We start from the raw sequence: 15,623 nt of genomic DNA on the forward strand, positions 1-15,623 counted from the left end.
ATAATGCTTACCAACAAATTTATTAAAAAAATATAAATCAGTATATAGTAAAATATTATAATATAAATTAATAAGAAATAAATAAATTCCCAAATTAATTAATTATTAATTAAATATAGCGATGCATCAGTCTTCTTTGTTCACTTTGACAGAATATCCAGTACAAACAGTGTTAGTTACTAGCACTCGTATATTAGAAATTTCAAGTCAGTATTATGCTATGATAATTTGTTTTCAAATTGAATTTATAATATATTTTATGTTAGGTTCATCAATGACAGGCTCTGCGTCCACCGTCGTGGGAGCTGAGATGAGTTGTGCAAACGCTACTCAACCTCATAGCGCGGCCTCACCGCGTCGTTCTCTCTCGCTCTCTCCCGCAGACGCGCTCGCTTCCGGCTGGAAACGACCTTGGATGTCGCAGGTGAACTTCTCTTTTTACATCTCACCCTTACCTCGTTAAGGAGTTGTAAGAAATTTTTATACAAGAATATCTTATGATTATGCGTTTATATGATTGCGTGAAATGTATTTTGGCAAACTTTTTTTTTGCTTTGAGGGTTTTCGCTCGTGAATCGGGTCCGTGATGTTCCATGGTATCAAGACACCCACAGACTGAGATAAACGGGCTTTATGTATAGTTATATAAATTAAACAAATGGGTCCTAGAAAGAACAATACTAAAATTATTATATGAAAGTTGCAATTGATTGAGAATAATGAAAGATAGTTTACAATAATAGTTCAACTATATATTATCGAAATGATTCTCACTATTGAAGCATCTTAAACTACTAAGCAGTTACATAGATTTTCGTTAGACATAAGCCATTAGACATTGGCATTGTAAGAAATGTCAACCATCGCTTACATAGCCAATGCGCCACCAACCTTGGGAACTAAGATTGTATGTCCCTCGTGCCTGTAATTACATTGGCTCACTCACCCTTCAAACCGTAACAAAATAATATCAAGTACTGCTGTTTTGCGGTAGAATATCTGATGAGTGGGTGATACCTACCCAGTCGAGCTTGCACGAAGCCCTACCACCAGTAAAAGTTTACAATAATGATTACTATTTGTCCCACAGAGTCGCGTCCGCGAATGCCTCGTGAATCTCCTGACCACGTGCGGCCAGCGGGTTGGACTGCCGAAGAGTCCATCTGTAAGCAAATAGCACACTTTATAATTATAATGTATAATATAATTTAATTATAATTAAGAAACTTGTACAAAGCATGATGTGTACTTAGTTCTCGTGCGCCCAGCGATAATGTGCTCGAGATGACGTTATTCAAAATATAATAAAATTGATATTTCTATCCATGGCTGCGTATAGGACGATTTAATTACCACTTTATGTTCAAAGGTAACGCCGATACATACTGTTTTAAACATACGCTTACCGCACGACACCACGCTGTGTTATAGATAACGGTGACGTCATTCTTATGTCGCCCCGAACGACCCATGACTTGAACGTTGGGAGACGATTGTCATTCAGCTTAACGCTTCTCATCTCAAAACGTACTGCCTCTCGTCATAGCATTTCACGTACTGGGTGTTTACTGACCGCGTCCTGGAAACAATTATTGTCTTCATCTTCATCTTTATAAATGTATGCTAGTTACCGTCTAGTTGGTTAAGTTTGTGTTATTTTTTTTTAAGTAAATAGGTTTAGCCTTAATCAATGCTTATCTAGATAAGGATTAGTTTGTTACACTATTTCGACTGTTTAAATAAAATAAAGTTCTGATTACCAGTATGGCAATGTTAGCAGTAAGTTGAAAATGCATATATATATAATTGTAGTATTAACAAGGCTTATTGTTGAGTTAATAAATCTATTATACATATATATAATAAAAATTTAACTGATCGCTGTCTTTACATGGAAGATTTATGAGGAAGATATTATCGAGAGATTTTTAATTATTAATTTTAACGCAATAGTTTGTTCTTGGAGATTTAGATTCGTCCAATGTAAGTTGAGCTTAGATCTATATGATCTGCCTCATTAAATATGGTTCTGCTTGCGCTGGTCATACGTCGGTTAAACGCACCCACGCGGATATGTAAATTGTACCGATTGCCGCTCTGTTTCCTTTGGATTGAGCATTGAGTTATTTGCAGCGAACGCACGTACGTCGGAGATGCATGGCGCTCCCTGGTAACAGGGACCTGGTAAACTTCTGGCCTATTGTCATGTGTACTCTACTCGTTTGTAATATATTTTGTAAGATTAGGGAAGTAGCTTATTAAAAAAACTATGCATATGACATAATAAAAAAAAAAGTGACAATATATGCAATACACATTCAATTTATTTTATAGATTGTATAATTATATATATTGTAATATATAATATATTGTATAATTTAACTAGCTATTGCTCGCCGCTTCGATCGCCCGTAAGTTATAGGTAAAGGATAAATGGTTGTATGGAAGTGATTTTAAAGTATTAAGCGTCATTCTGGTTTGAAAAAAGTATATTACGGCGTTTTTTTTATCAGTGAACTTACAGCGATGCCTGTTGCTTGATTTAATATATTTTATAGTGACCTAAACGGGTTGAACCAAAATTTATTTTATAAATGTCTTCCCATCTACGATGCTGTAGCTCTGTTGCCCCCGTCATCCACGTCGTTCTTAATTGTAAATGACCAAACACATTTTTCTTATTCCAAAATATTAAGAATAAGCAAAATTATTTAACTCACTAAAAACCCTTTTTTATCTATACTAATATTATAAAGCTGATGAGTTTGTTTGGTTGAACGCGCTAATTTCAGGAAGCGCTGGTTCAATTCGATTGAATTTTTTTTTTTAATGTTGGAGCCTTATTGAGGAAAACTATAGGCTATCTAACATCCCGCTACGACCAATAGGAGCGGGGCATCAATGAAAAATGTTGCAAAAACGAGAAAAAAATATTCCTTTTGCGAACTTAAGTTGCGTAACAATCATATGTGACGGATTTTTTCACCTTGAAAAGTTCTAAAAAAAGTCCACGATAGCATATATCTATCTCTTAAGGTTGACTTACTTACTTATAACCTTTTGTATGGTAATCAAATTTGTTGAAAATGAATTGAAAATATTGTGAAGTCGTTTTTATAATCATTAATTCTTATTGAATATATCGAGATAAGATCATAGACAGTTTTTAGTATTTTTTATAGTTTTGACATATTTAAACAGGTATTGAGTGGTTTGTTTGAAAATACTCATACTTACTTAAATATTTGTTTTCGGTTTGTAAATAACTTTGTAAGTTAAAAGTTTATAGGTTAAGTAGGTACTTCGTTTCGTCGCCGCATATATTTATTTTCTCATTGTTTTGTTAAATTTATAATTTAATTAGTTGACAATAATTACTTATTTTGTAAATATATCTATACATTATCGCCTTTATATGTTTGCGGTGGTAGTAGAAAATTAGGAAATATTAAGTTATGTTGTGGATATATTTGGTCAGACACCCAGTATGCTACCCGTGCCCGCTACATATACAGATGTGTGTTTGTGAAACGTTTGCCATAAAATATTGTTTGCTATAGTTGCTTCAGTGTGATCTACCCACGGCATAGCTATAACCAGGTATAATATAAATCCAAATATTATATTTATCCCCTTTTCCCGATATAACTTATAATGTCATGTTATTATATAATATATTTAACTTATCAATGAATTAATATCAACAAGTCACAATGCACTCAAATATACACGTTTTTATAAGTTTCAAGTAGAACACATTAAAAAAGCATCCATTTAAACAAAGATTAAAAAAGTAATTAATACTACAGAATAAATTATTGCTTTACTTTAAAAGGATTAATTGATTGATACCAACTTATTAATTGGCGCTAATTGTTTTGTTTTTTTTAATTTGAGCGTTGTTTGTTATGACAATTGTAATGACCAATATGTTCAAGAAGAGATTTATCTGTACGCAAAGTACATTAATTATAATATAACGCGATGTGTCATCAGAATTAAAAGTGACGGATTCGACTAAATAAACCATGAATATGTTTGTGTGTGTGTTTTTATAACTTCGTCATACGTCAAATATATTTTCTCCAATAATATGGTTTACAACGATAACGCAATTGTTAATAAGTTGGGTTAATTTTTTTTAATCTCACGTTTTCATTTTTTGGTTCACAGCATTACGTTACATTTCATGTGTTTTCTTTAAATTTTAATCGGCTTATTTTTCTAGTTTATCTTAATAATGTTTGCCAGGTTATCTTCAGTCAGAGTTCGGAGTTGTTGGAGCGAGAGTCCTCCATGGCATCTTCCCTGGAGGAGGTGTCAGGAACGCCTGGAAACGAGCCGTCTGGCGGCGCTCCGCCCACGGACCATTTTGGAGTCTTCAAAGACTTTGATTTTTTGGAGTACGAGAGTGAGAGTATCGAGGTATTTATACCTAATAAAACAATTTCTAATTATTCAAATTTAATTCTTACTTATTTAGCTTTTATAAAAAAGTAATAATAGCAAAGTCTAGACAAAATATTTATGAGTAAATAACTAAATATTTTATAATTATAAAATTAGTGTTTACGAGTAAATATTTATGCCGAGCGGCCTGAAGTAACTATTGGTGTTGTCGTCAATCAGGGCGAGAGCTCTGACAACTTCAATTGGGGCGTCCGTCGTCGTCTGCTTAGCGAAGAACGCGAAGAGGGCGTAGCTCCCGAGCGCAGTCCACCGCCGCAACGCAGCAAGCAGCAGGAGCACAATGATCACCAGCATCACACGAAAACTGTGAGTAACATATTCACTACGATCACATACAATTTCAATGTTTCCTTCCGTGACGTTTGCTTCAGGAGTGCAATACCAATAATGTCATAACGTCATTTCTTTTGCAAACCTCTTATACTGCCTCGTATCAACTAAATACTTTATTAAGTGACTATATTGAATAAACCATAATGCCAAAATTATAATTAATGTCAATTAATGTTTTAAACAAAATTAACAAATTAAAATGCGGTATTCTAAATATATAAACAGTAAAGAAATTATATGTTGAATGCAGGGTCAAGAGGACTCTTCTGATGAGGAAGGTGGATGGGAAGAAGGAGGACGAGTTGAAGGCGGAGACGGTGACGCTGGGTCTGCGCACGAGCTTGCTTTACGTGCGCGTGCGCATTCGCTCTCCAGCGCCTCCAGCGGCGAACCTGATGGTGAGATCACTCTCTATTATACTTTAAAACAAGTTTTGAATAACATTAAAAGCATGAATTTTATAAAAAAGTATTTTCTTTATTTTCAACTGATAATTTGTCCGAGGTGCTGGTGTAAAGCTGACGATTAAAAAATAAATAACGATACGATTAAATTAAAATTGTACAACATTAATGATCGGAATCATTTTGTACCACAGGAGAACGTGGCGACGTGACACCAGTGCCGACCGCGGTGGTTAGCGCGGTGGTAACGACGTCTGTCGGGCTGGTGGCGACGGGTGCCAGTACGGTGGTACGCGACGCATGGCGCAGCTCGGTGGCGGCGCTGCTACGGCACGCGGCACACCTGCCACCGATGTCTCTCGTGCACCGACTGCATACAGTACTCAAGGTAATTTAATATTACAAATTTAGTGGAAACTGTTTTAATATTCGAATGAATAATGAAAAGTGACGGTAAAGTCAACATGAACACCATATTGTAATGTTTGTTCGACACAAGCGACGATGTTAATTTATATCGTATCGTTTTAAACGTCATCACCTTAAAATTTCAGTTAAACATTAATATTGACTATGCTTCAAACATTTTTAATCTTCGAATAAAATATCACATTACACTTTCGTTTAAAATTCATCTCGTGCTCGACGGCGAAGGAAAATATCGTAAGGAAACCTGCACGTGTTGCCTAAAAATCCTTGATCTATACGTATTCAACAACCCGCATTAGAGCTACATGGTGGAATAAACTCTAAACCTTCTCAAGAAGAGAGAAAACCCAACAGTGTTACATTTACATGATGGTACTCTAAATATCGTAATACGTTAAATCTAAATAACTGGTGGTAGGGCTTTGTGCAAGCTCGTCTGGGTAGGTGCCACCCGCTCATCAGATATACTACCGTAAAACAGCAGTACTTGATATTGTTGTGTTCCGGTTTGAAGGGTGAGTGAGCCAGTGTAATTACAGGCACAAGGGACATAAAATCTTAGTTCCCAAGGTTGGTGGCGCATTGGCTATGTAAGCGATGGTTGACATTTCTTACAATGCCAATGTCTAAGGGCGTTTGGTGACCACTTACCATCAGGTGGCCCATATGCTTGTCCGTCTTCCTATTCTATATAAAAAAAATCACAAAATCGATGATAAAATCGAATCCCCAATCAAATTCCTTATTCATAACCAATACAGAAGTGTAATTTATTCTTGCTTTTCAAAACACCGTTTATAAGCAATTGTAACTTGAAATTATTCACGGTTTGGTTAACTAATTAATGTCACGTGCTATCATGAGTCAGATCCTAATAAAACATATAAAATAAAAAGGCTTTCGAACTAATTCTCTATACGCTCGGATAAACGATAAATCGAGAGGGGCCAATTATCCCTTAATGGTTTGAATTCTATTTCAATCTGTAAAACAAATTCCACCGTCCTTCCAGTTTGTTTTCTAAAACGTTTTAGTTAGAATGAAAATTCACATCGCAAACAATAATATTTTTCCGTTTTTTTTGTAACGTATCATGTGAGAATGAAATAAATAGAGGAGGCGTTGAGCTTTATAGCTCCTTAAGAGCTAAGAGCCTTAAGGCCTGACGAGCCGGTTGGCGTGGTTGGTAGATACTTGCCTTTCACGCCGAAGATTGTGGGTTTGATTCCCACCCAGGACAGACATTTGTGTGCATGACCATGTCTGTTTGTCCTGAGTCTGGGTGTAATTATCTATATAAGTATGTATTTACAAAAGAAAAGTAGTATGTGTAGTATATCAGTTGTCTGGTTTCCATAGCACAAGCTTCATACAAGCTTAATTTGGGATCAGATGACCGTGTGTGAAAAATGTCCGAAAAAGGATATTATTATTATTATTATTATATTATTAAGGAGGAGTTTTGTCAGCTGTGGGACATTTACTGGCTATTGCGTGTTTATTTGATTTGATTTAAGTTGGTACAAAAAGGACTTTGTGGTGTTTGTTTGCTTTTCGTAATCTTTATAAATATTAAAATTTATACTACTGTAGTTTTCGAATGAGACAAAATAAAATTATATAATCTGTGTATGGAAAATGTGCAGTCGGTTTTACGGTCTCTCTTTAATCCGATCTCCTTATAATCTAATTTTAACAAAACAAAAGTCAAGTATTGTGAACATGTTGAAACTTGTTACGTGACGTCGACTCGTGTGCAGTTTGTTTGTTGGTATGAAATACGTAGGCGGGCTAGGAAATGAACCACCTGATGGTAAGTGGTCACTACCCAATACTTATGGTGGTATGGTTGTATGGTAAACATAAAAAATGACAGACCCGGGTTTTATGATATTTTTTTCGTGCATAAAAAGCGTACAGTTCGTCTATAAAAAAAAACTCCAATGTAGTGTTTTTGTTAGAGCTGTATTTACAAATTCAGGATTAACTCATTCTGTGGCTTTGAACACGGCGAAACTAGTTTTATATACGATATAAAATGTAATGGGGATGATAGGTTGGGTAAACCGCGCGCGATCAGAATAGGATACGACTTTTCGGAACTGAGAAACGCGCATTCGCGTCGCGTCGATGCTTGCGAGACGTTGTTACTTGTTTGTTACTGTATATTTTTTACGCTTGTTTAGTTACTGCATTATTTTAGAGATTTATGGTTGTACAATTATTTTAGTACAGTACAGTACAGTAACAGCCTGTGAATATCCCACTGCTAGGCTAAGGCCACCTCTCCCTTTTTGAGGAGAAGGTTTAGAGCTTATTCCATCACGCTGCTACAATGCGGATTGGTGGAATACACATGTGGCATAATTTCAATGAAATTAGACACATGCAGGTTTCCTCACGATGTTTTCCTTCACTGTCAAGCTCGAGATGAATTATATATATATAATCACAAATTAAGCACATGAAAATTCAGTGGTTTTCCGGGTTTGAACCCACGATCATCGGTTAAGATTCACGCGTTCTTACCACTGGGTCATCTCATCTCTCATCTGGCTCATCTCGGTTTATTTTAGTTAATTATTTTAGTGATATTTAATATTAGATTAGAATAACAAGTAGAAATGGAGGTAAAATTTTGGAAAGCAATTCACGCGAACTAATTTCCGCAGTTGAACATTCATACATACAAATTACACTTATAACAATGTCTGCTTAAATATAATATGCTAAAATCTTATTACGATATACTTTGAGAAAGTTTAGCCCCGTATATAACATTACAAAATTAAAACGGTTGGTCTTTGTGTCAAAGGATATCGGATTAACCTCTCGATTAAACATAATTATATAAGTAACGGATATTATTCGCGCAAATTAGAATACACCATCCCACCTCAACCCGTGGGCGGCGTATGTACCGTCAAAGGGAAACTTAGTTGTACGCATCAATCAATACCGTGCGTTTACGGCGACCAATCCACTGCCGGCCGCAAGAGCCCGGGTATTCCTATTCTATGAATTGCGTCGACAACAATAAAATGAACAAAGGCAAAACGAGTAATAGTTATATAATAATAATATTAATCTTTATTCACATAAAAAGTAGCAAATTATAATGAAGTCCCTGATTTCTGAGCTAGACTCAAAGACCTGTTTTACAGAAATCAGTGTCCTTTCTCTTATTTTAGTGACATATCGTTCTAAGTAAATAAAAAATAAATGATAAATAATTATTTCTTGCTGTATACTAGAGTGGAGTGTCATGTGGATGTGTGTGTTTTCATGTGTGTATTGGTGTGTGTGTGTTTGTGTGCGTGTGTATGTGTGTAATTTGTTTCACAAAATATTATAGCAACAACGGTTCAGTTTGTTCATAATCTAGTCCTAGTAGCCAATTTTTAATAATTACTTTAGCTTCACAATAATAATAATATGTACTGAATTATAATAAAAAAAAACGTAAAAACCTTAAGATCCGCACATTGCACACTAGTTGTGGTTTACGGTAGAAAATAGTAGTTATAAGTTTTTTTATACTTTGCTAATTAAACAATGTTTGTAATAACACGTTTTGTCACTTAAACACAAAAAAAAAAAATTTATTGATTATGAAATCTATTTTAGTTTACAATATATATTAGTACCTACTTATATATCTAAGTATGTGCACGTGTAAGCATGTGCTTTACGTTCAAGGAACTTGACGAAGTTGATTATTACTCTCCTTTGTTTAACTCTAATAGTAGCAGTTAACGTTTTCGCATGACGTCACAAATTAAATAGGCACACAAACCTAAATTAAAATTATTGTTTCCGTAATTAATTAATTCAATGCGTTGAATTAATATTTTATAATAATTAAATTTATTAATTCATTTTCATGTTGAATTCTATGACAGTAAAATGAAACGGTAGTTTTTAGTTACGTATCACCATTACTTTGAGTTAGTTTCCCATCAAATACAAACAGGAACTGTCTGTATGCAAATTAAATTAAATCCCCAATTTCGAGGGTTACACATGAGGTATTGTCTAATAGAGGTGTGTATGTGAGTAAAGACACATACACTATTCCCCCCTCGCATTGTCCAAATAGACGACAATGGAACACACCTGAGAGATCGGACCTGCGTTTGAATGGCATTGTAAGCAATGCTAAGCTTTATGAATTATTAAGATTTTTATTAAGACTATTATTAAGAGTTTCAATCGCTATATAACTAAATTATAATAATAATGATTTATTTAATAAAATAACTGAGACAAAATTACAGAAAAAAAAACGGTTTTATGTTAAGAAAAATATAAACAAAGAGGTAAACATTATTATATTATATATTTATATAACATATTCATAATGATAATAAAATCACGTCATTAATACATTATACTGCTCCAGCCGAAACTTTTATTTTTATGTACATACAATGTTTATATAAGGGAATATATAAGTTTATTGAAATTCTGAACTATATCGTGGACTCAATCTTTTGTTTTATAAAATTCATATAAACTGCATTTGCATGTTACGTGTAAATATGAAATGATAATATTTAAGGTAAAGTAAAATTTAGTCTTTTTATTCAATCCAAGCAGAATATTATCGCAGGATTTTAAGTAAGAACATTAATTGTACTGTGTTCCGAAATCCAGATTGATCAGGAGAATGATAAATAAAAAAAAATAGTATTGCTAATACCAAAATGCCAATATGTGATAGTTACAGATCTATAAACATACCTAATACAATATTTTTGATCCATATTTTCTTAAATGTTTGTGTCTAAATCAACTACAGCTGACAGCTGATGCCTTATGTATACGAGTTACTTTGGCGATCTTTAAGCTGTCCTATATGATACCATCTTCCATACACTTATTAATGCAGATTTTCACGTACCAATAAATTAATGGACTTTATGACCTTTGCTGACATTTCATCAATTCCTTAACTACAGTTTACCGTTGAGATTACAAATTATATTCTTAATTTCTTCCGTAGTACCTACATAGGTTAAAATTATCTAGTTTATCTGAAATAGAAATGTTTTTTGTGTGTGTTGAAGAAAATATGTGGATTTTATTTGTATTTTAAGTTTGTGTTGTGATAATTTTGTGGCATATTGTTAGTTTTTTTTTATATAGAATAAGAAGGCGGAAGAACATATGGGCCACCTGATGGTAAGTGGTCACCAACGCCCATAGATATTGGCACTGTAAGAAATGTTAACCGTCGCTTACATCGCCAATGCGCCACCAACCTTGAGAATTAAGATGTTATGTCCCTTGTGCCTGTAATTAGATTGTCTCACTCACCCTTCAAACCGGAACACAACAATATCAAGTACTGCTGTTTTGCGGTAGAATATCTGATGAGTGGGTGGTGTCTACCCAGACAAAATTGCACCAGTAAATTTGATTTGAAAAATGTTTGCATATTTAATAATAATTTATGTTTCTTATATAAATATTATGCGTATATTAAAAAATATATATTCGGTATTGCAGTGAAACCTTAAAAGGTACTATATATTAAATTCCATAATTTTTATCCTGAATTTCTCGCAGTAGTTTCCATGTAAAATGAAAATAGAATTAATCTCCCGGCTCGCCACCCACCTCCCTCTCCAACTCGACCCTTCACTTCATCTGCATATCAGATATAGTTACAATCGAGATGAAATATTGCATAACGCAGTTAATATTATTATGCAATATTAAAACATGATTTTTTTGAACTATCGTTTGCGTGTCTTTGTACTTACTTCTATATTAATAGTAGAACTTCTAATTAATTTGTGTTTAGATTTCGAGACCAAATAGGCCGAATAGTAAAGTCGATCAATTAGTAATGAAATAATTACAGGCACAAGGAACATAACATCTTAGTTCCCAAGGTTAGATCAGATATGAGCGATGGTTAACATTTCTTACAATGGGCGTTGGTGACCACTTATCATCAGGTGGCCCATATGCTCGTCCGCCTATCTAATCTATAAAAAATAAATAAAATTAGTGCAGTAGAATTAAAGTGACATTACATAAATTTAAAACAATACTTGGTTAAATTTAAAATATAATTTCCATGATATTGTTTAAAAAAAAACAAACGACGCCTAGGATGTACACTTGATGATGATTCGATATATAGAAATATAATTACTCTTTCGAGTAATAGCTGTTTTAGACTTGAATTTAATTACTACACTATTACGAGATACTTATTAGCCACTATACAGTAACGGACTAACGTTTGCATTATCAAGTTTCAAGGGCCGGTTGGCGTGGTTGGTAGATATTTGCCTTTTACGCCTAAGGTTGTGGGTTCGATTCCCACCTTGGACAGACATTTGTGTGCATAAACATGTCTGTTTCTCCTGAGTCTGGGTGTAATTAGCTATATAAGTATGTATTTACAAAAGATATCAGTTGTCTGGTTTCCATAGTACAAGCTCTGCTTAGTTTGGGATAAGATGGCCATGTGTGAATAATGTTCCAGAAAAAAAAACAATAAAGTACTCATTCTCATTATTAGTGCCCCTACAAAATATGTATGTAATAATTATGCCTTGGGTTCGCAATTTCTAATTTGTGGTAGAATGTATGAAGGCCACGAACCCCGTTTGATTTCCTACTCTTTCTGCGAAACGATTACACAAAAAATCTTATTTAATATATTTTACTATTTTTTTTTCTAGGAAGTAACATCGAAGACCATTTCGGTTTGCGGTGAGGGGGCTCTACTTTCCGGTACGGGTGGATCCGGGAGCTCAGGAGGCTCAGGCGACCTTGCCGCAGTTCTGGAACGACTCAGCTCGGAAGAGCCCCCTTTACTGTGGGTGGGGCCCCTAGCTGCGGACTGCGCCCGAGTGCGCGACGCGGTGCGATACGCGGCTCTTGAGATTAATGAACATCTTGAAACCTACTTCGACAGGCGTGAACATGCTTTGGAGGTATGTCCAATATACACAACAATCCATGGCAAACTTTTACGGCATTGTATAACGTTTTATTTTTCAAATTACCGATACAAATATACTTGTTTCTTTTTAATCATATTTAAATCATAAGGTATTAACGCTGATGCACAGCAGCGGCGTAAGGCGTGGGCTGTGTGAGCCGTGGGCGGCTCGTGCCACCGCCTACGCTACTTCTCATGCAATTCATAAAGTCATGAATAATATATGACTACAAATTGTATTTCCTATAAAATGATAAATCCCACCGACTAGCGAGTTTAGATTTAAAAATAAAACGTTATACATTAAAATGGTCTATTTTCGTAATATCAGAGGATGTCTGCCTCGTTGGCCTTCTTCGTATTTGTAATGAAATCGATCCGAACTTTAATCATTGTCGATATGAAATATGAGCAAATTATATATCAAAATACTTGTAACACTGAATTATATATATCTTTTTCATTTTGGACGAAAATTTGAAAGTTTCAAAAAAGTATCTACTTATATCTACTAGCAAAACGTACCTTATTATTTTAAGATTTAATAAGTGGGTGTCTTATCAGTAACCTGTATCCGTAAATATTTTGTTTTAAGCGTGTATAACAGGCGAGCGTTACATTTTCGAGAAAAACATCATATATATTATAAACTCCAATAATTACAAATGAGAACCTTTTTTTTCTTATTAACGACTTTAAATGTTCGAAAAAATCGAACGAAAAGGTCTTTTCGGAAAAAAAATATATTTTATATACTATGCGTATTTATGTTTGTGCGAACGTATTTAGCTCATCGTAATTCTTATAAGTTTAATCATATTGCCCCTGAACTATTTACATCCATCTCTTGATTGTATACTAAGTAAGCAACTCAAGTACTCGTTCAATTCGATTAATACGCATATTTACATGACTGTCCAAAAAAGGAGTGTAATGTTTTTAGGGTTCATATATGTATGTATGTGGTTTTTTTCCACTATAACTTAAATGTCTGAACAGATTTCGATTTATGGGAATTTTAGAATCCTTACATCATCACATTAAAAATATCTAAAAACATACTCAAATCTTAATACAGTTTCACAAAAAGAGACCTCTCCCCCAGACTCTCGAGTTGTCTCGAAATGCAGAAGAAACAGGAAGATGCTTGTATAAGCTGATCTTCCAACTGCTGCTACTTCTGGAGACCAACAACAAGATGGTTGTAGCTGTTTACCACGCGGCCCTCGACAACCGGGTGAGAACAACTTTCAATTTAATCTAATCTTTTATTTCAAATTTACGAATTCCCATATAAGTGAAATTAGTATTAGGTTATCTTATATTAAAAATAACAGGAAATCAATATTTTAAATGTTAAATCTTTAGCCTAAGAAATCTTAGCACCGAATTTGCTTATTAGTATATACTAAAAAAATACTTCATATGATGTACGAAAAATTTAATATTGTATATTACGTAAAAATCAGCTTTGCATAAAGGTGCATTTTTTATTCGCTATTAATATATATAATGAACTAAAACGACGCAACATCAATCTACATGACAAAGGTTGCATGAACGCTTATTAAAATATTAAAAGTTCTCATGAAGTGCACATAGGACCGCCTCGTGTAAAAATTATTCCGTACGAGTTGGAACCGACCCGACCTTGTGAATGTCAGAAGTTCACGTTTTATATGATGCAATGTTTGACCTCCGCGTGCAACGCCAGCGGGCGAGGTATCGATTGCGAGCTTGCACAAGCGCGTTGCAACCGCGAGAGCATTACAGGATCCACGTGTAACCCCATTCTCCCTCCCCATACCCTCGACTCGACCGAGGTCGTCTCCGTATCCTGTAATATAATACTCCAACTGCGAGTTAAATTATTCAACATTCGTAATATGCGTTTTACTCGGAGTATTGTTAGCAATTGGATTCATCTTTTATGTAACATTTTATAAGCTGTTTTTTTTCAATTTTATAAATATAATTTTTGTATTCAAAAGTCATGTATTTGAGAGTTATAACTAAACATGAGTCGATGTGGCTCCTTCTCGATATACCAGATATCGAAAACAGGCACTAGGGTACTGTCGTTATTCAAATTGTCTTATTAATACAAATGATTATGAAATTGATTATATTATTATTAATGAAAATGAAATATAAAAAACAGAAGCGTAATTCAATCCAAACGCAATTAGCAGGGCGGAAATATTTATTTCCTAGTTATTTTATGATTTAACGAGATCGAACTAAATTTTGTGCAACTTCACGAGGGCGTATTACGTATAGTCCTTTGTTGTGTGTCTTTCCTTTGTTTTGTTGTTTATAAAAATAACTTAAAAACATTAAAATTGATATAACAATTAACGAAAAAAGTCTTAACATTAATGAGTGTGCCTTTACAACATAACAGTGCCGTGAGGTTGGTATTACTATTATAGAAGATGGTAAACAGTTTCGTAAAGATGACACAACTATTCTAGAGTGTGGTTAATAGTTCCCTAAAAATAGCGCAACTATTCTAGAGGTTAGTAAACAGTACAGAGGTAGTAATGAACACTTTTTCAAAGGTACTACCACTTTCGTGTTCGACCAATTTCTACCGAGAAAAGGTCATTTAAAGAAAAAATATTTTCACAGGGAGTAGAAATGAGCGCGGCCGTAATGTCGGTACGAGTGGCGCTGACTGCACACGTAGTCGACTCTTGGGGTGAACATTCACCTGCGCCCCACGACGAGGCGCGTCTGCTCCACCTACTACAACGGCAGAGGTGATTAAAAAAAATTCTACGTAATATACTACTACTAACAATAATGGAACATAGATTATATATTTATGAAATAGTTATGTTTTTATGCAAATAGTTATGTATATCCTATATACTGTGTAACATGTGAAGGTGGGGAGCTGCACTAGCATTAGTGCGCGAACGCAACGCTGAGCGGATTTTGGAACGCGGAGAACTTCCCGAAGATGACGTAACGAGCTTGCTACATGTTTACTGCAAAGGACTTTCGCAAGCACATCCTGG

The 15,623-nt window shown here is 34.5% G+C and overlaps 2 protein-coding genes across 8 annotated transcripts in view; one reads left to right on the top strand and one right to left on the bottom strand.

Annotated features, from left to right (window-relative positions):
- The window catches only part of LOC126780356 (uncharacterized), a 200,185-nt gene that overhangs the window by 140,614 nt on the left and 43,948 nt on the right, over positions 1 to 15,623 (bottom strand). The window lies entirely within an intron of this gene.
- Positions 1 to 15,623, top strand: part of LOC126780349 (protein furry) — a 132,041-nt gene that overhangs the window by 113,292 nt on the left and 3,126 nt on the right. For 5 of the 6 annotated variants that reach the window (XM_050504753.1, XM_050504757.1, XM_050504754.1 and 2 more), the window contains 10 exons: positions 267 to 424; positions 1,091 to 1,165; positions 4,252 to 4,425; positions 4,630 to 4,776; positions 5,054 to 5,201; positions 5,402 to 5,595; positions 12,338 to 12,592; positions 13,706 to 13,837; positions 15,232 to 15,362; positions 15,492 to 15,622. In XM_050504753.1, coding sequence (XP_050360710.1) covers positions 267 to 424; positions 1,091 to 1,165; positions 4,252 to 4,425; positions 4,630 to 4,776; positions 5,054 to 5,201; positions 5,402 to 5,595; positions 12,338 to 12,592; positions 13,706 to 13,837; positions 15,232 to 15,362; positions 15,492 to 15,622 — 1,545 coding nt within the window. Of the gene's footprint in view, positions 1 to 266; positions 425 to 1,090; positions 1,166 to 1,339; positions 1,602 to 4,251; positions 4,426 to 4,629; positions 4,777 to 5,053; positions 5,202 to 5,401; positions 5,596 to 12,337; positions 12,593 to 13,705; positions 13,838 to 15,231; positions 15,363 to 15,491; position 15,623 lie in introns of those variants that run through there. The other variant, XM_050504759.1, reaches the window with a different exon arrangement.

This window comes from Nymphalis io, chromosome Z (genome assembly GCF_905147045.1).
Source record: "Nymphalis io chromosome Z, ilAglIoxx1.1, whole genome shotgun sequence".
NCBI classification, from domain to species: domain Eukaryota; kingdom Metazoa; phylum Arthropoda; class Insecta; order Lepidoptera; family Nymphalidae; genus Nymphalis; species Nymphalis io.